Source organism: Patella vulgata, chromosome 8 (genome assembly GCF_932274485.2).
Source record: "Patella vulgata chromosome 8, xgPatVulg1.2, whole genome shotgun sequence".
Classification (NCBI taxonomy): Eukaryota; Metazoa; Mollusca; class Gastropoda; family Patellidae; genus Patella; species Patella vulgata.
This window is the reverse complement of record NC_065886.2, coordinates 43,992,983-44,020,466: the sequence shown is the minus strand read 5'-3', so window position 1 is coordinate 44,020,466 and position 27,484 is coordinate 43,992,983. Positions and strand designations below refer to the sequence as shown.

The 27,484-nt window shown below is 37.7% G+C and overlaps 1 protein-coding gene across 1 annotated transcript; it reads right to left on the bottom strand.

Moving 5' to 3' along the window:
* Positions 1-15,217: 15,217 nt before the first annotated feature.
* On the bottom strand, positions 15,218-23,058 carry LOC126830358 (uncharacterized). The gene is made up of 4 exons (XM_050560746.2): positions 21,982-23,058; positions 20,344-20,412; positions 16,561-16,650; positions 15,218-16,154 (listed from the first exon to the last, which is right to left on the bottom strand). The coding sequence occupies exons 1-4, from the start codon at positions 22,909-22,911 to the stop codon at positions 16,098-16,100; spliced, it is 1,146 nt and encodes a 381-aa protein (XP_050416703.1). The 5' UTR covers positions 22,912-23,058; the 3' UTR covers positions 15,218-16,097.
* Between the last annotated feature and the right edge of the window lie 4,426 nt (positions 23,059-27,484).

Sequence of the window (27,484 nt, the reverse complement as noted above, 5' to 3'; positions counted from 1 at the left end):
TGATTGATAAAGAAATGATATCATGTTCATGGTTTGATTTGGTATTTCAGAAAATGGAGTCTTTTTTTGGAACCTTTATGTTCTGATTTATCTCAAAAGAAATAGATTCAAGTTTCAAAACTTAGAACATTAGTACAAAGTTATTATTAGTGGTAATGCAATACAGTTTTCATCCAACAGAATCTTGGTCACTGCATATATCATATTTTAAAATACAAATACGATCAGAGGGTCGCGCAGGTGAACAAGCTATGATCGTGGTAATAAACCTTTAACAGGGCAATGTATTTCAATTTTGAATTTCATTTACATACTACGATTTTCAATCTGATCAAAATACAGATCTATATTTTGTTTCGTTTTTTTTTATACTTTCGATGGCCTCCACTACATGAAGATCTGACCGGTTGTAGCGATAGGTCGCGCCAGAGGTCATACGAGCGGCTTTTGACCTATGACCTCAGACATTTGATTAACCGCTCAGCATTGATGTTACTAGTGGATTACCCACAGTTCCGTGCAAAACATGCCTAAAGCTTGCCGTAACAGAACGTTTCATTGTCTAAGCCCTCGCACCATTCGGAACACGTCAATGATAACAACTCTCCCAGATCCTAATGTAGTAAAGACAAGTAAAACGAAATTTTGAACTATGAAAACAAAACGAAATAGGATCTGTGTTTTAATCAGATTGAACGATTTTATGTTTGTAAACCTTTTGAGAACTGACCCCGTTAGACCTAATACTGGTGGAAGAAATCTTAATAGAATCTGAACCGGTTAGAGTTAGTCGATCGTGTGAAACAAAATGACCCTTTAAGTATGCATTATGAAAATATAACCTCTTTTTTTCAATTGAATAAACTGGCCCATTCTTTTATTGAAAAACCTCTGAAAGGGGTATAAGAATCACTAGTTTAAACATTCTAGCGGTGAACACCATTTTAGTCAATATTAGTGTGTTTGCTATTCATGTTAACCTTAAATTTCCCACTGTACCTCAGTGCACTGACATAAACAATGAAGTTAATCATTTTGTCGGGTTTCAACATTTTGTCGGGTTTCAAGTCAATTCCATGCAATGATTTGTATTTTTGTATTCATTATGGTCGGCAATACTGCATGTGGTTATTTGCACCGAGGGCACATTATAGGAGCCCCAGTTTTTGTTTTAAATTTATTTCAGTAAGTTGTAAGCTCTGAACGATAAATATTATTCAGTATGATTATTTCTACACGATACTTTGAGGAAAAAATATCACCCCAACATCGATATTTGTACGCGCACTACCATTTTGTTAAGGGGACATCCATGACATGAAACACCCTAAGGATCTTACCGGAACATTCTATTTACAGGTCCAGGCTTCTTACAGACAACCACTGGGTCTACACTAAAATTGTTCTAAAGTTATGAACATATTTTAGGAAGTCCATTTTGGGGAGCCGCGGTGGCTTCATGAGTACGACGTTGGCTCGCTAACCCGGAGGTCCCGTGTTCGACCTCGGTCGTTCCTCCTTGTCATTGCTGCACGACAGATGACCTGACAAGGAACGTTATCTAGTCGTTCGTATGGGGTAAAAAATCGGGATCCCGTGCATGTAAAAAACCCTTGACAGTTGGAATTCGTCATTTATATTAACTACCAATTTCTACTTACATAATCTTATATAGTTAATAAACAATACCTTTCTCATAATTGTGCAAGCATTAAATTTTACGCTTTCCTACTCGCATATAATAACGATGAAATAAACCGGAAGTGGAAGTTATAAAACTGTGTTTCAACAGTGTTGACAAAATCAAGAGCACTATAATATCTTGTGAAGGTTTCATTGTACTTTGTATCGACAAACCCATCGAATAATTAGAACAGAAGATGACGAGGATTAAAGTTGATTTGATTTCAATCAGCGACCGGAAGTCTCCTCCATTCTTTATTTCTGATTAGTGTTTTAATATTGATTATCCTACTGTGCATCATTGATCATCAGGAGGAAACGTCGTAGTAATAAGACATTCATTCGGTCATATTCATCATTTTATGTATTCGGCTTGCATGTTGATTTAATAAGGTTAACTTGATATGGTAGTGCTTCTTTGGGAATAAGAGAGAGAGAGAGGAGGAGGGAGGGCGACTTAACACAAACTTGGTCGTATCTAGGTTAACACACGGGGAGATGAATGGAATTTAACGTCCACTCGACACAAACTAGACCCTTTCTGGACTAACACATGTTATACTTATATTTTAACAATCCGCTCCTTAGCAGCGTTAAGATCATGTAGGCAATATGCTGAAAATTTCAATCAAATTGCTTCACTCCGAACCGAGATATTAGCGATTCAATTTTTGGCTAGCCTCGAACGTCATTATTGGTACAATAATAAACAAAGTCTCGATTATCCATTTTTACTAAATATGGCTCCGAGAGTTGATTATGCTCTGGATAAGTTAATTAAGGTCTAATAAATAAATTAGATAACATTTCAGGCCTAAAGAAAGACCTACAATAGTCAGATTTAGCTCCTGCATAATGTATGTTTAAGTATGCAAATCAAATGCCAAAATGTAAAGAAAAATCCTGTTTACATTGTCAGCTCGAAATATTGACACCTTAGAAATGATTGCCAAATCATTTTGTATCATTACGTAACTTTTAGCACACCAATAACTCGCCTGGAAAACAGAAACCACAGTAAGCAAGGAAAGGGAATGTCAAGACACAGGGTGATTGCTAGCTAGTCAAGTTGGTCGTCTCCATCGCTAGCGGACAGCTAGCTGCTGCTATTACTTTGACGTCGTATCACAGAGCTTCAAATATCGTCTACTGATACAATGACACTTCTTGATAGACAGTATTTCGTGTTATTTGACAATATTATACTTCCATTGTCCATCACTAACAATTCGCTTATTAGTTGTAAATTATTAAAAATCTAAAGCGGGTACAATACAGCTTTGTCACGCAAGACACACACTTTAAATTAAAAGACAACAGTTTTGACATCGAGTTTAGTGGCTAGCCAATCGTAAATTATTCGTTTCTCGGAAAGGATGTTGATATTATTTCCTTTGTATTATGGGACAGGGATCAATGTTTGGAATCATTTATTTATGATCATCTTTGTTATTCTACATAATTAGTATATGCCTTTTATGAACTACGTTTATCAAACATTGCGGCTGGTTTTGAATTTTAAATACGAATGATTTTATGAAGAAACCCTTATAAATGTGATCATTATTTAAAAGGGCTTTTTATCACGCTTTAAATGAAAATAATATTGAAAGCAATCATATTCATATTTAATATGCCTTGATAATAAATACCCCCCCCCCCCCTCGCGACACAACAACACAAGTAACCATGGATATAAAAATGACCAAAGCATCATGTTGAAGAGCTTTTTAACCCAATCCTAACATTTCTATTTCACTTTATGATGTCATCAAAATATGATTTCATAGAATTAAATTTCGAATAAATCCCATCATGTTTGAGCAAGGCCAATAAAAGCGTATATACTGCAATAGGGGTTTACCGTCCTAATGCTCTTCTCCGACTGGGCTAATGAAGACAGGTATACACCCGGACTGCGGCGGCAAGGTCTACTCTTATATCGAATTCCAACTGCCAAGGGATCTTTTACGTGCACGCCAGTGTGTACACGGGCCTCGGTTTTTCGTCCTATCCGAGTGACTAGACAATTGTTCTGGTCAGGCCATCCGCCCTGTACCACTGACAAAGTAAAGGGAAACCACGCCGAAAAATCTCGATGAACTTTCTCGGCCAACACAGGGAGCGACCCCGCGACCTTCAAATTAGCGAGCTGGCTACGCTGTGACTTAAACTGCAAAACGTAATCCAGTTACACGATCCAATATTATTCCCGTTCGGTAAATGTATGACCCCCCATCATGCGGACATACGGGACAACACGGGACTTTTGTTATAGCCACTTATAGTGTTAGCGAAACAAAGGTCCACCACACACACGGAAACAGTCGAGATAACTCCACCATCAGATACGCATATTCTGGAAAGTGGGCCTTTATGTCTACATGATGGAGGTAATAAATTTAGGCGGTAATAATACTGGTACGGGAGACGCAGTTACGGAGGGCATGGCAAAAAATAAAATCGAGGTATAGTGGCGAATCACTAGGAATTCGATGAATACATGAATCACCCATTCCAAGAAAAAGGGCATGTCACTGTTGCATTGTGGGAGATCGGTGAGCAAACTACTCGTAGGCCGCCATTAGCTTGCATTGGAATTTCCCTGACCAAATTTCGAAAAACGCCGATTTTACGTTAATTTTAGTGATGGGGGATATTTCATATGATGTGATAGAGACACAGATGGTTGATGCACGTAAAGAATACCTCAGAAAGCACATTCTGAAGTATACAGATCGCAAAAAGGTAAAATGAAAACTCCAAAACAAACAGCTGTCAAAATTTAAACCCGCCTGTGGTTCGCCCCTGATGATGATCTTGAACTTGACCTTATTGTCCGAATGCTTATGGAAAAGAGGTTTGCTGTTCAAAGTATTAGTTGTAGAACCTGGAACGGAGTTTTGAATATCGGATTTCAGGACGTTGAACTTATGAATTGTCAAACTCAATCCACAGAAATTGCTACAGTCCTAGACTGTATAGTGGTTTCCTCTATTGATTACCTTAATAAGCAAGACGTGTCTATTTAGTGATATTTCTGATAATAGTTAACCCAAGCTTACATTTGCATTTTCTGGAATTTTCAATTACGATAGTACGATTATGTTCCATGAGTTAATAGGGTAATTGAAAAACGAAGACTTTGTAACTTAATGTTCTAAGTTAAGAACTAAAAGAAAGCACACCAAAGGCAATTAAGAATTTAAAAAAAAATCTTTATTGCAACAAGAGATACAACAACCTACGGTGGCTGATTCAGGACATGCAAAAACAAAACCCCCCCAAAAACCAACAAATATCTCGAGCACTCGAGATACTAAATCGAGCGCTCGAGATAATTAAGTCGAGCGCTCGAGATACTAACTCAAGCGCTCTAGATACTACAATCGAATACGTCTCAACGGATGTTTTAAGCTGTATAATTTTGTGCATTAGTTAATGATAACTTGCAGAAAAAAGATATTCATTTGTTCGTTTTTTACAGCACATCCAAAGCTGCAGTGACGGGGCGAATACAACCCAAGCCCCCCACCTCCGCCATCTCACCCACGCTCCAACCCATGCTCAACACCACCGCTAAATATTTCCCATTATATCTACCCCTTTCAAGTCAAGGAATGAGTAATATCTTTATTCTACAAGTGTATCATTAAATAATGCACAATACAGCTTAAAACATCGGTTGCGACGTGATCGATTGTAGTATCTCGAACGCTCGACTTAGTATCTCGGGCGCTACACTTAGTATCACGAGCGCTCGACTTGATATCTCGAGCGCTCAGTATATTACTTTTTTTTGCATGTCCTAAATCAGCCACCGTACGATACAATCATCTCTTCATAAAAAAATCAAATAAATAATTTGTCTGATTTAAATACGAAAAACGAAACAGATATTGATTTGAATGTTCACCGGAAGTACACCGAGGCTGAAGGGAGCTATTTTATTGGGTATGGCGCTGTGTGTTTCATGTCCTCGAAATAAGACAGTTTCCTTTTATCAATCATTTATATCTGGTAATTGTTTTGTGGTAAATCAGCTAATGACTATTTCTTTGATCCCTGTTCGACAGTAATCCTGCTTATCGACCATACCTTTGTCATTTCTGTACTGCAGTAAGATAATTCAGAAATATATATGTATCAACCACAGTATAACTTAAATTGTTTTATGATTCGGTTAATATATTTTTTATTCAAGTAACTCAACGCTTTAACATTAGTACGAGGGGTCGCATTAACGAATCCAAACAGGGTCGCGTTTATAGGAAATACATTGGTGTATGAGACCTTATATGCTTGAAAGGTACCACCCCACACTTCACGCCCACCCTAACTTATATTTACATATAAATTAATTTTGTGATTATTATTTATTTGCCAAAAACATCGTTAAGATGTTAGGCCTTCAGATTTGTATCATTATTGAATGAATTCAAATCACAACCAAGACTACGCTTGTCTTCAAACCACCATAACTCCGCTCTGTATGAAGTAATTTGACAAATTCCTATTTCCTTATCTATTTTATAACTACATAATGCATATTTAACTTTGTCAATCGGTAATTAAAACGCACCAGTGTCCTACAACAACAACAAAAGGAAGCCCACAATTCTGGTGAATAGTTGAAACAGGACACCTGTCTTGGTCAAGTTTATCTGGGCTCAAACGCGTTTCCAGTCACCGGACGATCGGACGTTGATATATACAGAGTTGTAAGACTATTTCCGACAGAATTAACCAGTTTTATTTACTGAACGATTTCTTTTATTTCCCATTTTAAAACAAATACTGGTTCATTAGGTTTGATCCGAGAAAGTTTGTCCATCCTAATTTTATTTGTCAATTATGCTTGATATATGACCATCGGTAGTCCTGACATTAACCGAGCAACGTCTCTAAATAATGCAGGACAGATGACCTAACAAGGGACAACGTATTGTCGTTCGGGTGGGACAAAAAACCGAGGTCCCGTGTACACATCGACGTGCTCATAAAAGAATCCTTTGCAGCAGGGCCGTAACTAGCTCAGAGCAACCAGGGGGCGGAAAGTGTTCTCAGGGGTGCTGTAAAATTGACGGACAATGTATATATGGTCGACAATCTTTTCACCCTCCCCCCCCCCGCCTCGGGCCCCCCTAGTTATGGACCTGCTTTGCAGTTGAAATTCAATATAAGAGTAGGCCATAGCGCCGGTTTCGGGATAAAATTTCCCACACAGTACACCATATAGTTATGTCCGTTTTCATTAGCCTAGTGCTCCAGTAGTACGTTAAACACGTGCGTGTTGTATCATAAGGCCTGTCATTGAGTCAACTGGCGTGGTTTCGAATCCCCGGTTGTACGTGACAAGGAGTAGGGCAGCCTGTCCAACCTCGTGGGTTTTCTCCGGGTCCTCCGGTTTCCTCCCACTGCTAAAGAACCCTACGCGCAAGCGAATTATTGAAATAAAAAAATTAAAACCCATATATTAGTCCCGAAATGACCTAGTTTGTGTCGAGTGGACGTTAAACCCCATTTCCATCTCTTTCATTTCATTTTATTTCAAAATAGATCCGCAGTAATAGTTGCTTAAAGGGAGATAAGTCTGCTTTGTTTTACTCTGCGAATTTATCATAGATGGGTTGGCAATCCATTGGGTTGTTCAAAAGTTTGATCATTGAACGTTCCCATTTAATTGCGAAATAGTTTTAACAATTAACACTTCGCTGGATTATTAGATATAGTGATGATATGTATTAAGTGTATGATAAAGTCCTTGACTTCGGTTATGCTGGTGAAAGAAAGACAACCCGAGGGTTTTTCTGAAGTCTTTCTTCCCCCAAATAACCTTTATCTTGCTTATAAACCGTCTATATTTACATGTACGCAAAATGAGAATATCCCAGAATTCCCATAAGAAAAACCTTATATTATGTTTTCTTATGGAAAAAAAAACTACCCTTGAAGAATAACCCGTTACCGGTTTAAAGAAAAACTTTCAGAAGAATAACCCCAAACTCTCATGTATATATCCAAAGCAGCCCCGACTTTAAGGCCGCAAGTTATTCCGGGCATAGAATCCCACAAAGATCAAATAGATTTACCGTTATAGTCTATATGATCTATTATAACCTGTGATTTTAACGTATGTTTTCTATGATGTATTCATGCGTACCTGTTCTGTTAAAGATAGGAGCAGAACAGTAGGACGTTAAACCCCATTTTATTCATTCATTTCTGTTAAAGATGCATTATTCAAGAGTTAAATCTACTGCTTGTCACGTACAATCGAAAATCAAGATAACAGAAGCACATCTTTACTAACTGGCATCTGACTGTGAAATCCGTTAATGTATTGATCAAAATGCATTAAATCGTGTATAACAGCATTTGTACTACCGTCTGCATTAGCCCAGTCGGAACAGAAAAGTGGCACGTTAAACGCTATTTCATTTCATTCGTAGTAGTACCACAACATTGTCGGAACAGGTTATTTTCTACTCCACCAATTATTCGTGCAGTTTAGTCGCTGCAATAACTGCGTCACTTCCGGAATCTTCAAATGGTTGTTACGAATCAATGGAACGTATCAAAGATCACTTTCTTAAAATTATATATAGAAAGTGTTTAACCACATTGTTATCTCGGACACCGCACAGTATTATAACAGTATAATTTTAAAATCATAACATTATAGCTTTAAATATACTTATATTTCATCCAGGGGAGTAAATGTGGTGGGGGTCGCAAAATAAGTGCAGTCAGTCTAAAAATTATACATCGGCGACTAAACGAATTATTGAAGTAAACAAGCTTTGCCAAAACAGAACGGAAGAATCCCAAATAATGTATTTGCGGAAATCCGTGCACCTAAATTGCATACGGCACGCAAAACTGAAGTATAAAATAACCTTGTCAACTTATCCTGTTTGAAAAAATGTTTTTCACTCTTATTCTGTTATAAGTATTTTGGTCTGATAAAGGCCCACCCCTTGTGAAAAAAAATAGTTGGTGTCAAAATAAGTGCTCACTGCAGTCGGTCTCAGGCTTAATGAATGAAGGAGTAAATAAACAATGCCTAAATTGAAGGGAAAATCCCAAATATCTAATGTATTTGTGTGAATCCGTGCACCTAAATTGCAAAGGTATAGTATAAAATAACCTAGTCAACTGGTCATGTTTGGAAAAAAATTTCCCTCTTTATTCTGGTATGAGTATGTTTGTCTAAGAAATTGAGAGGGCTTGTTACGAAGATTTTGATATTTCAAAATATATTCTTGATTGTTATACGAATAATATTAGTCGTACTGTTGGTAAGAAGTTATCGGATGCATGGTCTTATCTTTTGGATTGGTAAAAGAATGGGTGAGGGGGAGTTTGTTTCAGAAATACATGTATTATGAAATGTTAAGGCAGGCGATCTACTGAACTAAGGAATTTTTACTTCTTGCATATTCAATCCTAGTAGAAATTAAAACATGAGTAGTTTGTGTCGAGTGCTCGTTAAATCTCTCTCTATCTCTCTCTTTACGGTAGGTGTATCAGAGGCATCTGTACTGTTTGTGTCCTCTATTGCAATGTGTTTCCAGTGTACACTATCTTTCATCCAGTAGACGTGGTACAAGGGTTAATCAGCGAACTGGATGTATGAGATGTGTTGTTGACGTTTGGGAAAGTAGGACGAGGGGAAATGTGTAGGGAGTGAAGTGCTGTAAAGGGATAGTTAGATGTATTATGAATGGTTAGAGTGGCTGTGGTGTTACGGTGAAATACTATGCCGCCACCGTAACACCACAGCTTTATGATTTGTTAGACAGGAGTGATGTAATGGGTGTCAACAACTGGGTATGCTGGTACCGTCGCAACGTAGCCGTGAAATATATATTGTGGGGGGGGGGGGGGAAGGGCGGAAACGGAAAAATATACAATGTTGACAGTATGTGCCAGGCATGAGGCTGCGCAGACCGAGCGGCAGCTCGATAGGGAGTGTGTGGGAGGGTCACCCTCATAAAAAATTTTTTTTTTAAATTTCAGTTTTCTGTAAGCAGTGAAAACACTATTTTGGCATTGTTTGCGGGGTTAAACCTAAAAATCACATTAATACACCTATTGCACGATATTGTGAAACTAGCTGACGAAGACAGCTCGGGCGGCGATTGTTCGACTCGGGGCTGCTCTGTCAGTATCTAACAAACGCATTTAGTTCGCGTACAACTTTTAAAAACCGAATGTCAGTATGGTATTTCTCACATAATTGGTTATCGCAAAAACAGAGTAAACTGAAAGCGAGTAATCTCGACTCAAACCTATAGTCTATAGCCTACTTACTACACTCGTCACTAGGCTTCCTATATTATTGTTTGTGGACGGTTTACTACTCAGTGATAAGCCTGCGCCGCAAAAAGAGGTCTCGCCTTTTATTATTAGTATAATGACTTCCTCATGTGCGGCAGGTTAGTTTGCTTCTAAAAACACTGTTTTCCGTTCCAAAAAAAACCAAAGGAAATTTCTACCAGATGACCATGGTTCTTTTCACCGAGACTAGATAATTTCTCTCGGTGTAAGGATATAGCTATGGATAATTTCATACAAGGTCAATAAATCCGCGGTTACTTCGGGTCACACTGTTGAGAAAATAAACCGATGGGTTTGTTTAGTAGCAAATCGAGCGTGAATCAACTGAGTTTGTACTGAAAAATTTTTGAGTGATATGTATGAACTGTCTTCACACATTCGGTTTATAATTAGCGATATACAGGTACAGTGGCAAGTGTTGTACTTCACAGACTGTTTACCTCCGAACTACCTCCGCACGAAATCCCCGATTTGGGTACTTGTTAAAAGAAAAAGAAATAGTACCTGTGCGCATGCCAGTAAAAAAAAACCCTAAGAGTTCGCGCATAAAAATGCCCGAACGTACCAGGCGCCAGGTCATCCAGTTTTTGAAGGGTTTGTCAAATATTTTCTTTGAAGAGCTATCTATATCATATGATGTTAACATTATGAATTGATTCATTAGTCTTGTTTCTTAAAGTCAATTTAAATCAATCGACTTGGAATTTAGATTTTATAATCGATGTTATTCGATTTTTTAATTCATGCGTAAAATAATAATCAAAACCCGATTCCACTGTATAGTTTAGAGTGTGTAGATAAATAGAGCTAAATAATTTACTGGCGGGTGATAAAAAATCAAAACCTGAATGAGATCCTCCGTGATTAGATAGCAAAATTGGACGAATTCGGTATTCTTTTCTCATAACGACAGAAGCCAAGATAAACCTCTTCCATATCCCCATTGGTGGCGATACAAAAAATGACATGGGATTTTATGAACAATGTTTATGAGAAATAGGTTTTTCTTGTTCTTGTGATAAGCACAGTATCAAAAAACAGAACTAACCCCCACTCCCCTTAGAGCTAATACAATCAACATCGGTTTCATATCTTCTTCTTCTATTAGGATTTATTAAGCGCTTCCACTGATGTTTTTTTATATAAGCAATATTTTTATTCAGATTTGTATCCGAATAGGGATTGGGGAACAGGCATAGGCTATATTAATCCCTTCTCCCTGTCAGATGTAGATACATGTATTTACATAAAGAAACAAACAATGTACTTGTGAAAATATAATTACAGTGAATGTGTTATAGTTGTCCAAGGAACCGTCTGGACAGTTTTAAAAATATTGAATGAGTTTTCTATGTCGTTAATTCCGATGATGATATCGCAGACAAGTTATCTTAAGATTATTATGCTTAGCGCATGCACGCACAAAGGTCTTTCCTGTGGGAGGAAACGATGTTGAGAAAGCGCCCCTTATCTCCAAGTCACATACGCTCTCATCAGAGATAAAAAATACGACCGCAAACCAGAGGTGCCCGTCCAGCTAGAGCTCAAAGCACGACACTCTATACAAGTAGGCCATCCCAACCCCTCTGGCGTAACATATAAATAACACGTCTGTAGATGAAAGTTTAAAATTGTTAAGCAAACAGTAATATACATTTATAGATCTAATAATGAGCTGAACTCTGAATTATAGTAAAGATCAAAGCTAATAGAAGACCTTAATTGTATTTACTTATGAAAGATTAATAGATATCGTGAATGTATATCTAGTAATTTACAATATTAACGGAATTCTTCGTTTTATAAAAAATGTTAACCGTCAGTCACTTTTGATTTCATCTTTGTACAAGGACCCAGTGTGGGCGTATATTATGTCGACATTACTGCCAATCGAGATTGGGAAATGTTCAGGTTATTAGAGGACGAACACTACCGATTTTCAACAGTTATGCCCCCTTTTCCGAAAACAGTGTGAACGTGATAGAAGCTACAGTTTTTAATGGATTCTATTCAAATTATATGTGAACCATTATAGTAGATATTTTTCAAACTTAGTGTGAAGCATTTGTTTATGAGAAGACGAACCCTATCGATGTAAGCCCTCCGTGACCTTCAATTACGGAGTTACCCCACCCCCTATCTTTCTTTTAAAAGCCCCGTGTATGCGTTAGAGGCTAATAATTCAATAGGGTTTTTTTTCAAATTATATATGAAGCATTAGGGCAATGAGGGTTGAGGTCTATCGATTGTGCCTGTTCTCAGTAAGTCTATTGCAAAATGTGGGGTATGTTGCGTGGCAACCCCACTTCCCTGGTAACACAAAATCCAGGACACGTATTTGCAAATTTATTAGATTGATTTAAAAGACTTCTTCTCTTCGTGGCTTTATTGATCTGTCATTAAGCCTAATTAGATGGATTTTAAACTGCAGTCTAACACGATAGACATAGGTACAGAATATAAATATCAAAGTAGCCGACATATATTAGCATGTGAAGTGGAATGATTGCGGATTTGAACGGACAGTCATAGAACAATTAAACTTGACTTGAAAGGTAAGTTCTATTTTATCGTCAGGTTCAGCATGGTTCAGTAAATCATATTAGGTGTATTTAGGTGTTTGCTGCTGGGCATTTAAGGGTGGGGGATGTGGAGGCGCGTGTTTGTGTGTGGTGGGTGAGGGGGGGGGGGCGTGAAATAGAAATGTACCTTGTCGTAAAAGAACTGACCATATTTTTTTTAAATGTGCCACAGAAGGTGGGGGGGGGGCAGTAGAACTGTAGTAGTAAAACGTTACTGACTTATGGCATAGGGCAAGCCACCGGACCTCATTTAACGACACCAAAACATTGTAAAATGTATGTGTGTGAAAAGGACATACAGAATTTCAGTCTATTTAATGATACCTTTAGATTGAAATGTCCTATCCTACAGACGGGCATTGCAGTGTGCTCTTTTCAATTGTTCGTTTTAGAGGACGCGAGAGAGAGAGAGCGAGAGAGAGAGAGAGAGAGTTTTAACATCCACTCGACACAAACTAGGTCATTTCGGGACTAACATACGGTTCAATTTCAATAATTCTCTTGCGCGTAGGGGTATTTAGAAGTGGGAGGAAACCGGAGGACCATATTCCTTGTCACGTACAACCGGGGAATCGAAAGGACGCGCTAACCATTCGACCATCCAATCCTCCTTGTCGAGGACGTAAACTATCCACATCACATGGTTATTCGTACTAGACGCTATTTCTTGTCATGCCATCCGCTCTTCACAACTGACAAGAGGAAACCAGACTGGGAAATCTCGGGGTACTTTCCCCGCGAACACTGGGATGAAACCCCGGACCGCTTGGTTAGAGAGACAGGGCCATACTCACTGATCCTCAGTGGCTCCCATTCCCTTAGAACCATTATCACGACAATGGGGAGAACGTCATATGTTACTAGACCGTCTCCGATATGGGGTTCTACCGATAAAAGATATGGAGCTAAGAGCTAAAATTAAACTAAACGTAAGTATGATATGATTTTAGTTTAGACCGGTTGTCGTTTATATTTGGCAGATCACATAAAATGGAGCTGAAGAACTGGGTGTTCATTTTGGTCATGGCAATCTATTTATACATGAACCTTATAATTGGTGTTGCTGCTTCAGAAATGTGTCTGGATCCGAATCTACTGAAGAATAAGATCATTGGTTCTGGTCTAACGCAAGCTCCCTTCCTGGTGTACCAATCAAAAGGTCTGATGGATTGTTATAGACAATGCGGGCTTTACGCATGGTGTTATTCCGTTAATTTTAACACCGTAACATTACAATGTGAATTACACGATGTAGCCAACGGCAATATGGAGGAATATAGTGATACAGTTTTTGTTGGTATGGAAAAATCATCAGCTGAAATATTAGGAGTATGTAAAAATCATGGATGTCCCCTTAATACCAAGTGCGAAGTAAACGGACCACGATATACATGTGTTGAGGTACCAATATCTAAAACAACATATTCAGATGATGGGGATGAATTGGATGGATGGGATGATGAATTGGATGACTAAAATTCCGCATCCCTTTTTCTATGTTCTTTATATGAACATAAGTAATTACGTTAAAATACACCAAAGAAAATAATATTTACTGTCATTTATTAACATTTCTAATAATTTAACGACTACATAAAATGGGTTAATAATGGATGAAATATTACTAACTATAGCTAGGGTGCCCCACCATAAATAAATATCTCCATATATCTCGACAATTACGCCACAATATTTATATATATGCCAAGCCTCAAATCAGTTTCACACAATTATAGTCACTAAATAAACGATCATGTTGTACTTAATAAGCTATGACCATTAATCATGTATAAATAATAGACTGAAAACTGGTTCCAAGAGTCGTCCATAACATCCAGACACTTTTGAGTAAAAGATAGGTTACGTGCCCTTGTTTTGAAATTAGTCTCGCTTAACCAGTCTATCGACCATTCTACGTCTGATTGACAGGTCGGGATAATCAAGACTACTTTTTTACGAAACGTAACAGAAAGCTAGAACAAGAAATTGAATTTAGAAACAAGCACGTTAGGTAGCTCAACAATCGTTTTAAGAAGCTTGTAAAAGTAAAATGAAACTACTGCTAGTATCATGTTCCTGCCTAACCCGAGTGATTCAGAGATATTATTTGTACTAAACCAAAAGATGCCGCTCTTAACGGTACAGTTAATGATAAAGCGATTTAAAAAATGAAACGAACGTAATTTCTAAATCTGCTGTAATAACCAAGAAGCTTAATTTAACTGCTATTCAAAATCGTCAACAATAAATTTTTTACGGCTGTAATAGTTGATAGATTTGTAGAGAATTGCACGTGCCATGGCTATTTATAGTATCATACTGTCAGAAAGTTGGTCTCGGCACGGCGAATGTGCACGCTTCAGTGGTAGTCTCGAACTATCAGCGGTGGACTGTATTTCTGTGAGTACATGGGTCACCCTACTATAGCCTGCACAGGGGCGTGGTGACCGCTGATTTTGCATGAGAAACAAGATCCAGCCCCCACGGGAGCGCAACAAGCCAGTATTTATATAGTTAGGACGAGTTATCTCCCTCCAATGCGAGAAAGTTTGGGCTGTGGCATTATCATGGTATATGTTTATTTCGTTTTTGCAAAGTGATTAAAGTAACGATGCTCCATTTGCATTTTTCGCTAAAATCTGAAAGTTCTCGCGGTTAATCCACGCTAATATGTACTTAGATTGATTGTTTAATATAGAAATAAGAAAACAAACTCAAAGTACTAACGCTAGATAAATGCCCGACCATTATTCAGTCGGATATAAAACAGGTCTACCATTAAAAATGGCGGCGGGCTGATTACATAGTGCGCGCCATGGTGGCTCCGTCAGGAGGACGTTGGCTCGCTAACCTGGAGGTCCCGTGTTCGATCCCAGAAAGTTCATCGGGATTTCCAGGCGTGCCCCCCCCCCCCGACAGAGGGACGCGTGGTCTGGCAAAGGACAATGTATAGTCGTTCGGATGGGACGAAAACCGAGTTACATTGGCATTCACGTAAAAGAAAACTTGACAGTTGAAATTCGAAATATGAGTAGGTTTTCATTAGCCAAGTAGGGGCAGAGCAGTAGGACGTTAAGTCCCATTTCATCTAATTTTTTCATTTATTACATACCGAAGAAGAATAGATCTATGAAATTTCAAACATGCATATCTTTGTAAATACTACAAGTGATTCTATACCGCTAAAATGAAGCGTCGGGACTTTAAGTATGGACTATCTGTAGCCTTTTAGCGTTTAATAATCTTTTTCTTCGGAAGAATGACGGTCACACATTTAAGCGTTTCAAGTGGATCTCCTTATTTCAATATGGTGATATCTTGAAAAAATAATTAATATTAACATCTCAAAGTTTTACAGATTTTCATTTTAAAAGTGGGGAGTTAACGCGTCAGCCCCAAATATAATTGGCACCATGGCATTCATAATTTTACGCACAGTACATAAATCCCGAAGGCTTATTTGCTTTTTTTTTCTTAACTCTATTTATGTTACTGTGGTTTGAATTGCACGATGACAATGACGTAAGATATCAAGGAACCGAACACCTGAAAAATACATTAAAATAATTAGCTACAGTTAATTAAAATTTCTTTTAAACTGGCTGAAAAGGGTGTATTAAGCATCTGTTAGAAAAACTGATAAAATCATAGCAACGAAACAAAGATTTGTATAATATGTCTATAAATAGATATATTCTTTGGAACCTTAACATAGACGAAAATGGGTCTAAAGGCACATAATAATGCGGTATAAGATAAATATTATTGTATGATCGAAACTAACACCATGACAACAGTTTCACAAAAATTACTTACGGTACGACGCAAATCAATTATCGAATTTGATCACGGATCTCGTAAGAAGAGAGACGAAGGTCAAGATAGCTTATCCACAGTTTTATTTACCCCCCCCCCCCTTAAGTCCTCACTACCAAAAGAGAGCTATGTTTACCGTTAATATAGTAGCTTTATCCAGGACGAATAATTTTAAAAACGTCAGACCAAGATGGTTGCTCTTCATGTTGTCGATATATAATGTCAGCTGAAACATGTTAAAAAGACAAGTTACGTCATGTAGACTAGTTAATGATATAACATATTGTTCATTTATAGAATTAAAATAAAAATCTAATTGTCTTATTTTCGACATGCCGATTGTCTCAACTGTTTTATTAGTTCTATTAGCGAGCAGGCCAACTTCATCTCTGTTGACAAATCGACTTCAGAGATCCGCCCGGATTCGGTTATAAAGCACGTGCGCCTGCTTCAATGTCATATTAACAAGTCTAAATCAATTTCTAAATATTTTCTAAATATGGCATTAAAGATACATTCTCACGAAAATATTTATGGGGTAATTATTTCCAAAAAAGGTATGGCCAATGTGATATATAGCAATCTGATTAAAACACAGATCCTATTTCGTTTCGTTTTTATAGTTCAAAATTTCGTTTTACTTGTCTCTACTACACTAGGATCTGGAAGAGTTGTCATCATTGACGTGTTCTGAATAGCGTGAGGGCTTAGCCAATGAAACGGTCTGTTACGACGAGCTTTAGGTGTGTTTTGCACTGAACTGTGGGTAATCCACTAGTAACACTAATGGTGATTGGTTAATCATATGTCTGACGTCATAGGCTCACTTGCCGGTCGTATGACGTTTGACGTGACCTATCGCAACAACCGGCCAGATCTTCATGTAGTGTAGGTTATCGAAAGTATGAAAAACGAAACGAAATATAGATCTGTATTTTAATCAGATTGAAAGGTAGAGACGTCCAATCCTACTAGAAAAATACTGGATTCCCTGAAAAACACCCATTGGGCAAGCACTTAGCCAATATGTCACCGTACCACTAACTGGCAGCTCGAGGGATCATTGTCTGCCAGCTTGACTTAGGGAGTGATTGTGATTTCGTGATAGAATGGTTAGATGATTTTGGGAACATTGAGGTGTTAAACGTATAATAGACTCTGCAATTAAACGACTGATGTTGGCAGGAGATCATCTATGAATTTGAAAATCGGGTGCAAAGACAATGATATCTGACTTCGTCTTGCAGGCTTCCAGTTAAAACCTATCAGATCACGAGAATCAATAACCGACGTAGCATATCGAACAAAAACTAGAATCCTGTATTTATACAATTTCATCGGATATGACATAGTACGGCAACGTGTACTTAACCGAAGTATATTTTGCGCTGCTGCGATCTAACAATGAACTCTCGTACTACCTTATATACATCTACTTCGTCCATACGTTTTTATACCCCCACATTTTCATGTGGACGTATTATGCCGTCGCCTCTGTCCGTCCGTCCACAATTTGTTTGTGGACACTCTAGAGGTCACAATTCTTATCCGATTTTGACGAAACTTGAAATATAAGTTTATCTCCAAAAGATCTCGGCTGCTTTCAATATTGGCATGTATCGGATCGAAACTTCATGGATTATGGCCCCTGTTTGTACGAAAAATCACGTTTTTAGCTTGTGGACCCTATAGAGGTCACAATTTTTATCCGATTTTGTTGAAACTTGAAATGTAAGTTTATAACCCAAAGATCTCGGTTCCTTTCGATATTCGCGCATATCGGACCATAACTTACTGAATTATGGCCCCTGATTGTACGAAAAATCGCGTTTTTAGCTTGTGGACCCTATAGAAGTCATAATTTTTATCCGATTTAAAAACCCGTATTATTATATCACTGTTACACCCTAAGGACGACTGAGGTCGAATTTCGTGAAAATCGGCCCAAAATTGACAGACAAAATGGCCGCCGTTCGTTCTCAAATAGCGTAAGAATATGGTATATCAAGGTTGTGGACCCTATAGAGGTCACAATTTTTATCCGATTTTGTTGAAACTTGAAATGTAAGTTTATAACCCAAAGATCTCGGTTCCTTACGATATTCGCGCATATCGGACCGTAACTTCCTGAATTATGGCCCCTGATTGTACGAAAAATCGCCGTTTTTAGCTTGTGGACCCTATAGAGGTCATAATTTTTATCCGATTTAAAAAACCATATTATTATATCACCGTTACACCCTAAGGCCAGTTGAGTTCGAATTTCGTGAAAATCGGCCCAAAATTGACAGACAAAATGGCCGCCGTTCGTTCTCAAATAGAGTAAGAATATGGTATATCAAGGTTGTGGACCCTATAGAGGTCACAATTTTAATCCGATTTTGTTGAAACTTGAAAGTTAAGTTTATAACACAAAGATCTCGGTTCCTGTCGATATTTGCGCATATCGAATTGTAATATCCTGAATTATGGCCCTTGACTGTAGGAAAAATCACTTTCTTTTTAGCTTGTTCTCTATCCATCTCTCGAAAATGTGGGCGTATCCTGCCTGGCAGCCGCTGGTTTATGAATAGAAGCAAGCTGTGCCAACCCGCACTCAATAACCAGAGACGAGCACGAGATGGGATCTCCCCCTTATCTAAGCAACCAATGCTCGAACACACATCAATTGTTAAAATCTTTGAAGAGTTGAAGCGAGAAGGTTGGTCAGACAATCTCATTGCTGGTGTACAAAAACATTTTAAAAAACAATCAGCAAAAACGTAAGTGCTTTTGAGGACGGCGTGTGTGTGTTTGTGGGTGGGGGGGGGGGCACCCATAGCCGCGAACCTGATCCTTGGACTAGACTTCGGAGAGAGAGAGAGAAATGGGGTTTAACGTCCACTCGACACAAACTAGGTCATTTCGGGACTAACATATTGTTTAATTTTATTTGGCTACATGGCTTTCTTGCACGCAAACCCCACTAATCTAGGAAAATTAGACACCATGCGGTCAGACATAGGTGTCAAGCGTAAGACGTTGCGAAGCAGGTGAAATCCCTCTGTCAGTACAAAGAAAAAAAACGGGGGCATGTGGCCAAACTTAGCCAAATGGGGGAAAGCTGTTCTGTTTTTACGAAATCTCGAGATTTACTAGAGTCAGGGACAAGAACAAGAAAACATACTGTCAGGCATATTACTGAAGCAATGGCCCGAGAAATCCCTCTAGAGATTTTGACTGAGTGTGTCCATTCTCATCGTCCAATCAAATTTCGCCCGAGTACAGTAAAATAAATATCAGTGTTGGTTAGTGCTGATTTCAAGAAAAGTTTTACACTTGGGCGGGTCTGAATGCGCACGCTCGCCACTTATTTATAATACCCGGAACAACTCCCTTGGATGATTATTAACCTTTGACGCTACCCTGTAAAAGGCATTGTGTCTTTATTAAGGAAACGAGATCGAATAGGTCTTCTAATCATTCTCACGTCACCACCCCAAGCTGGGCTAAGCGTATTATGTGGTTTACTAGCAATTTGCTTAGGAAACACATGTCTGTGATTTCACATAAGGTGCAAGGGAACGTAAATCCCCAGAACGAACGAATAAAACCCTGCCTCTTACAATTTCTTTTTCCGTCGTTTAATTGCAAAGTCTGTGTGGTACGTCTAAGCTTTCCAATGGCCCCACAACCCGTGGTCTTTCGATTAACACATCTGTCAAGCAGACAACAATCAAACAGGTTGCCAGTTGGCGATACTCGCATGTAGGCGTCCCATGGGTGTTTCTCACGGAATTCAGTAATCTTCTAGTAAGATATTTTTCATATATACCATATTTGTATTGGAAATAACTTTATACACTATTAATACTTTCACTTTCGTGGGAATACACCTTTAAATCAATTTAATATTTTACACTTTGGAAAGACTACTTACAATTCCAACTGTCTCTGTATTCATTTTAGCACCGTCTAACAATTGGGACGTCTCTAGACATACAGTTGTCTGAAGAAAAATACACAAATACTTGTCATGCATACTAAATTATAAATATAAAATATGAATATAAATGTTTGCTACCTTTAAATTCCTGTAGTATTTTTTGGTCAGTACTGCTATGTATTGATTGGTTGAATTGTATGCAGTGTACGCGCATGCCCAGAAAGGTATTTCATGTAACCTATCCATCAGCATATCACTGGTACATCAGTTGTTAGGTAATAAAGGTGTTAAGTTTAACTGTATTTAAAAATCCCTAGTTACTAAATACCTGGGGCAACTTTGGCTCGGAGAGTAAGACGTTTCCTCTCTAACGTGGAGGCCATGTGTTCGATCTGAGAAAGTTCATAGGGATTTTCAGGAATGGTTCCCCCTTGTCAGTGGTGTAGGACGGAGTGCGTTGGCAAGGAACAACGTACAATCGTTCAGATGGTACAAAAAAAACGAGGCACGTTTTAACACTGACGAGTACGTAAAAGAACCCTTGACAGATGGAATTCGAAATAAGTGTAGGCCGTAGTACCGCTGTCTAGGGAAAAAATATCACTCACGCATAGCACACTGCATGGTGTATGAACTTCATCATTAGCCCAGTCGGTGCCGAAATGTAGGACGCTAAAACCCATTTTATTTCCGCACACAGCTAAAGTAGGTTGGAGAAATGGGAAATTGCCATGGTGGTGAGGTCTTACAACAGTCCAACGCAAAGCCGTTGAACAATGTAGCACCATGGGTCTTTTGTCAGACGTGGAGAGCGGACACGCACTAAAACCGGTCGCCACATCCTACGTACGACCCATGCATCTTTTCTTACTACATATTTCTGTAGCCTTGTGATCGTCTAGAATTTGTCTCTAGCTGTCTTTACTTCTGCTTCACGTTGTGTATTTACTTCTTATTGTTTTCTTAAGACGTTTGTCTTACCAGGAATAACAATGCAACAGTTCGCTTCTACATTTTATATAGCAAAGCCGAATACATATATGGATACAAGCATAATATATAACAATACTAGCTAAAACCATTTCTCCACCCTAACCAGCCTCGTGGCTGTCTAAGAACTCAGATGGAACCTCTCTGGAATCTAATGGAAATCTAACGAATTCTCACAAGTATGATAGTTTTGTAGCTGTGGGTTTTGGACGTTCAATTATCTAATTGGTCAAATATCATGTAAATAAGTATAGAGATTGGTCAAACAAGCCAAATGATGCAATCGTAATTTTCCGTCACGTGTTTTTCGACATAATCTATCCTTGAACTCAGACCCTCTTTCCTGTTATTCTCAATAGAGAATAATTTGTAAAGATAAAAAATGTTGTTTACCCATCTTATTTCTCTATTCCTTGTCTATAAATTTAAAAACAATGTCGCTACGACGATAGTGCTACAACAAACGCTATTAATACTATAGGTGCTTAAAATTGGATCAGTTGCAAATTATTGGGCAACGGAAGGTGGGGTACCGATAAATAAAATTTTGAAGATAAGATAGTACAACATAAAAATGAAAGAAAATGACATCGTATTTGAATCAACTTGAGTGGATTCGTCAATTCAGGAAAAGATACTTACAGTTCCGTGTAGCGATACAGCGATTGCCAGAATAATAATGATCTCGCTAAGTGCCATGACCAGAGTAACAATGTTGACCACCACCAAAGTATGACTGACATTTCCATATATTAAGACATGTACCACGAAGCAAACAGTTGTAAATGCCACACCGATAGCCACCGATACAAAGGGACATAACAACTTATCCAGTTCCTCCACAAGGATCTTGATTGAAACGTATCTTTTTCTGATTGTCTCTATTTTTCGCGCAGTCGGTTCGGAATCTATCATCTTTTTAAACTCCTGATCGCACTTCAGAAACTCGTTGGTGGGAATACAACAAAATGCGTAAATCATTCCAAAGGCAAAAATTTTCTGCGCGATACAGAAAGAAGTAGTCAGTGTGTTAAGCGAGATACTAACCCAGAAAAAAGGCGAATCTTTCCATACAGGGGATTGAAAACACAGAATAACGGACGCAAATGGGGGATTAAGAACCAACATTGAAACAACAGTAAACACACAAACTGTAATCAAAGAAATGATAACGAACATCTTTGAGAACTTCTTCAACTTCAGATACGAAATATCGAACAAGGGATCCGTGCGCAGATCATCACAAATCTTCAGAAAATTTCGTAGTTTTGTTGGAACGTATATCAAGCCACACAAATAGAAAATAATTCCTACCAACAAATTCCCAGAAAGCGCAATATACAATGAAATATTTTTGTGTTCCATAGAATTTTCGGCTCCAACAAAGCACCAAATAATTTTTCCCACAAAGGAAAGCAGAGCGGTAACGTGTATCACACATGAAAGAATCTGGATAAAGACAACCTTCTTTTGTGTGTTTGGAAAACGATTTAATCCTAAAAGTGGCATGAGGAGAACCAGTGGTCTGAGCGTGTTGTACGTTAAAGAGTTACGAGAATCCCAAACCTTCATATTGACTTCTTGGTGTTATACTGTGTCCATATACTATTTGATCGGTTTTGACACGCATGTAAACTCCATTGTATGTATGTTATGATCAAATATTTTGTAACAAGTACTAACATTGGTGGTTTATTACACTGCGACGTTTCAACAAGATTTCACAAGTCTTCAAGCATATATATGGACACAAATAAATAATTGTAATGTTATAAATATAATATATACAAAGAGAAGTGTGGACTATCCAATGAGATTATGTTATGATGAATCACGGTCGTTCTGGGAACCTATTGAAGTTTGTTAACCAGTGGGATTTAGATTCAGCACAAATCCTTAATGAAGTTATTAATTCTATCAGATAGAATAGCGGTCATCTAAAATTAATTCCTCTTTTAGTATCAAAACTTATTTGTTGTTTTCACCCATTACATCAAAATAAAGACTACTAAATAAGTTATTCATTAATGTGAATAGCCATCCATCAGCCTGGCCATTAGTCCATTAGATTATTGAAACCAATAAAGCAAGGATCAAATTCACGAGGGAACTATTAACAACACTAACGCCCACTGAAAATTAATAACGTATAAATTGTATAGACCAGTATCAATAACACGGCATTATTATAAAGCTTAAGCAACCTTGGGTAATTAACACACATAGAAACAATCACAACAATTCTATGGAAGACAATAACTAAATTTAATTCTTATTATTATACACATTTCTGTAGTGCACAATTGCCATATAAATATGATGATGTGCACTTTACAATAACATGTACATAATAAAACGAGATAACAAAGACCATACTTGATAAAATAGATCAGTGTTATGTTACTACAATGACTATCTTTTAGTGTTTTCCGACATTATACTTATATAGCATTATAAACCACTTCAAAACAATTTCAAATCTCTCCCAGTTCAAGTAAGTCTAGATAAATTTGAACTTTTTGTTCTTCAGGTACTCTCTTGTCCTACTTCTTGTGGAAACAAAAAGAATTTAAAAACCAGGGGCCTGTTTCACGAAATTTTAACTAAGATAGAATCCAACTTTTAGTAATTTGATTGGATAATATTAGATTGATTTTAGTGCTTAGCCAATCAAAATTGAAGTATCTACTAAAATTTGGATTTTATCTTTAGTTAAGATTTCGAGAAACAGGGCCCAGATCTACTTAGTTACTCTTCTCAAAAGCTTTTAGTTCCACATCGTACACTGATTTCAGGATCCTATACTTTCAGAGTAAGATAATGGACCATGAGTTCTTATTAATTGTGATTTTAATTTTAGGTCAAACAGAATAAATATCAGCTAAGATAGTCCGAATATGTTTAATAGATATTAAACAAGTTAGTGGGAACCTCAATGACGCAGGGATTAAGGCGCCGGCTCGCTTCCGGTGTTGGCCGAGAAAGTTCCTCGAGATTTTCCTGTGCGCATTGTCACGAACATAGGCGTACGAGCCGGGGGGAAGTGAAAAAAAGAAATATTATTTCATCTACATGTAGTTGGAAAAGTAAAGTGCCCGAAATCTAATAAAACACTAATTTTACTTTTATTTTAATTGAATACCACGAATATCTGCTGGATTAAAACATTTTGTCTGGAGCCACTCTACTTTGTGCGACATTTTTCGGGCATCGATTATTATTTGTGAATGCAGCTGCAACGGTCTGATTGGAATTTAGGTCGGCATATAGTGGGATTTCGGTTACAAAACCATTGGACAATTTTAAAGTTGATTAACTTACATACTAAAATGGCAGAAAAACTCATTTGCGGTAGTATTTTTAATATTTTCTCCAGCAGGGCGAGGCCCCCATTACCCCGCGACGATTGATTGGTTGTTTGAGATTCAGATCAGCCAACTAAGGTAAGATGCATTAGACCACATTGTACATAGGCGTACGGGCTCGATGACAGTCAGCGAAATGGCCGAAAATATTTCGGGTTGCAGACGGCGGCGCTTACCGTGTAGCAAACGCATTTTCCTGCTATTCTAGCCAGTGAATACAGACAGCATCTTCAAAGTGGTCTAACATAGCCTAATTAAGATGGCTGACTCGTATTCCAATCAACCAATCAATCGTTTACAGTCCACGTAGTCATGAACGCCGGGAGAATATTTTGAAAATATAACTGCCGCAAACGCATTTTCCTGCTATTCCTGTGGTCCAGCGTAGCCTACCTTAGGGTATGACCTGAATCCCAACAACCAGTCAATCGTCGCTGTATTCACGGGCTGGAATAGCAGGAAAGTTGGTTTGCGGCAGTTAAATTTTCCCTACACGGTAAGACCAGCGCAACCGTCTGTAACCCGAACATTCATCGGACATTTCGGGCTATGCCCCCCTAACGGTCATCGAGCCCGTATGCTTATGGTCACGAACACGCTGAAATTCGAAACCACTTTGACTCAATGACAGATTTACGATCTAACGCGCACTCTTTAGATCATTTGGGCACGTAACTTCCCGTCAAATTCGTCTCTGTCGACTAAAAACCAACAGTAATTAACATTCAATAAAATCAGAACAATCCATCATAACTGCTTATGAAATGTATATTGGGTTGTGAGCTTTAAATGCCTCGAACAAGTATAGCGGTGGCGTATGTATGTTTTACAGCAAACGCACTAATAATATAGGTAACTTTTCTAACAATTTCGCGTTTTTTCTGAAAATATTTTGTCTGTAGCGACAGAAAATCATTCCTAAAACGCCCCCCGGCCTTGAAAAATTGAATGTGGTTCCATATATACAAATTTGTGAATTCGATGGCACGTTTGTGCGTGGTAAGCAGTGGGTCTGTCTGCAAAAACTCTTGTCTTTTTATTTTCCTAATTATTGGCGTATTAATACAGTACATATATAAACAATATACATAAACAAATACAAAATATAATAGAAACAAAGCATTGTTATGTATGTGTAAAATATCTCTGAACGAAAGACATGGCGGACCTTAAAACTATATATTTCTTTTTATGTATAAACCTTTTCTCTGGGTTCTCGGGTTCTCTAAGATGTAGGGTTAGGGTTAAAAGATAGTAGTCCCGAAAAGGGCAGGTTTTTGTTCGATTGACGTTGACACCTCTATGGTGGCCCATGGTCGCAATAGCGTTTTTTAGGTTATTTTTGGTATTTCATTTAAAATAATAAAAATATTAGTACAAAAAAAAAAGAAACATTTTTTTTTTTTTTTTTTACAAAATAAAAAAAAAATAATCTTTTAAAATTTAAAAAAAAAAAAATCTTTTTAAAAAATTAAAAAAAAAAAAAAATCTTTTTAAAAAATTTAAAAAAAAAATCTTTTTAAAATTTAAAAAAAAAAAATCTTTTTAAAATGAAAATATATATATATATATATAAAATAATAAAATATATTTAAAAAAAAATAAAAAAGAAATAATATTAAAAAAAAAATTAAATGAAAAAAAAAAAAAAAATTGAAAAAGAAAAGATAAAAAATAATTCCCGACGTGGCCCATCGTCGCAATAGTGTCTTGAGTATCCAGACCCAGTATACAGCTATCATTAGACTAGAGCGACCAGAAACATTTTGTGGCCCATTGTTGCAGTAGTATCTCGATTATTATGTGTGGGATCTATGAAGAACGTATAAACTCGAACGACAAGAAACGAGTCTGTAGTTATCTCACGTCAACATAATTGTAGATACTTCAATTTTGATTAGCTAAGCACTAAAATAAATCTAATATTATCTATTATCCAATCAAATACTAAAATTTGAATTTTATCTTAGTAAAACAGGCCCTAGACGAAGTCCACGTAGGCTATCATGCTCTATTATGTCTTTTAAATTGATGTTGTCCGCCATCGCACTTTCGCACCTCTTACCAGTTCCTGTGGTCGTAGCGGGGGACTAGCGATGACCTCAGGGAGAGCAGGGGTTTCACAAAAACTGAAGCTAAAATCACTAACATAGATTTTAAAATCAAAGTGAAATTTTAAATTTATGCGTTTCACGAAGATCGATTGTAACTTAAAATTTAATTTTAATAGATTTTAGTTAAAATTACTTGTGCCTTGATGTGAGGTAACTATAGACTGGTTTCTTGTCGCTCGAGTCTATACCATACGTTCTTCATAGATCCCACACAGGATAATCTGAACGACAGACCCACGATGTTTGACAGGTCACCCTACTCCTTGTCACGTACAACCGGGGATTCGAAATCACGCCAGTTGACTCAATGACGGGCTTTATGATACAGCGCGCACGTGCTAACCATTCGCCCCCCCCCCCCCGGCTACTTAGTAGTAGTAGGCCTATACTTCGAGGATTAGTTTCAAAGTTGTTAACTACTTTTGAAATTCGAACTCAGGGAGACCAAGTGTTTTAAAAACATTACATAAGCCTTTTGAGGGGAGAATAGGCCTTGCGCACTAGTTAGTAGGCCGAATGGTGTCATTAAAGTCAATGACTTCAAACGTCATTATGTATGTAGGCCTAGTTCTAGTTAGACTGGATAAACTAGTCTAAATGACGCTAGGCTTCTATAGTCTATTAATTATACATTTCTATTGACTTGCATATGTATAAATACATATA

Bases quoted from the DNA above. Each gene is read 5' to 3' on its own strand.
- LOC126830358 (XM_050560746.2), bottom strand. From the start codon at position 22,911: ATGAAGGTTTGGGATTCTCGTAACTCTTTAACGTACAACACGCTCAGA. The intron at 20,413-21,981 runs GTAAGTATCTTT...ATTTTTCTTCAG, and splicing joins CTGTATCGCTACACGGAACT to ACAACTGTATGTCTAGAGAC. The intron at 16,651-20,343 runs GTAAGTAGTCTT...AACATGTTTCAG, and splicing joins ATACAGAGACAGTTGGAATT to CTGACATTATATATCGACAA.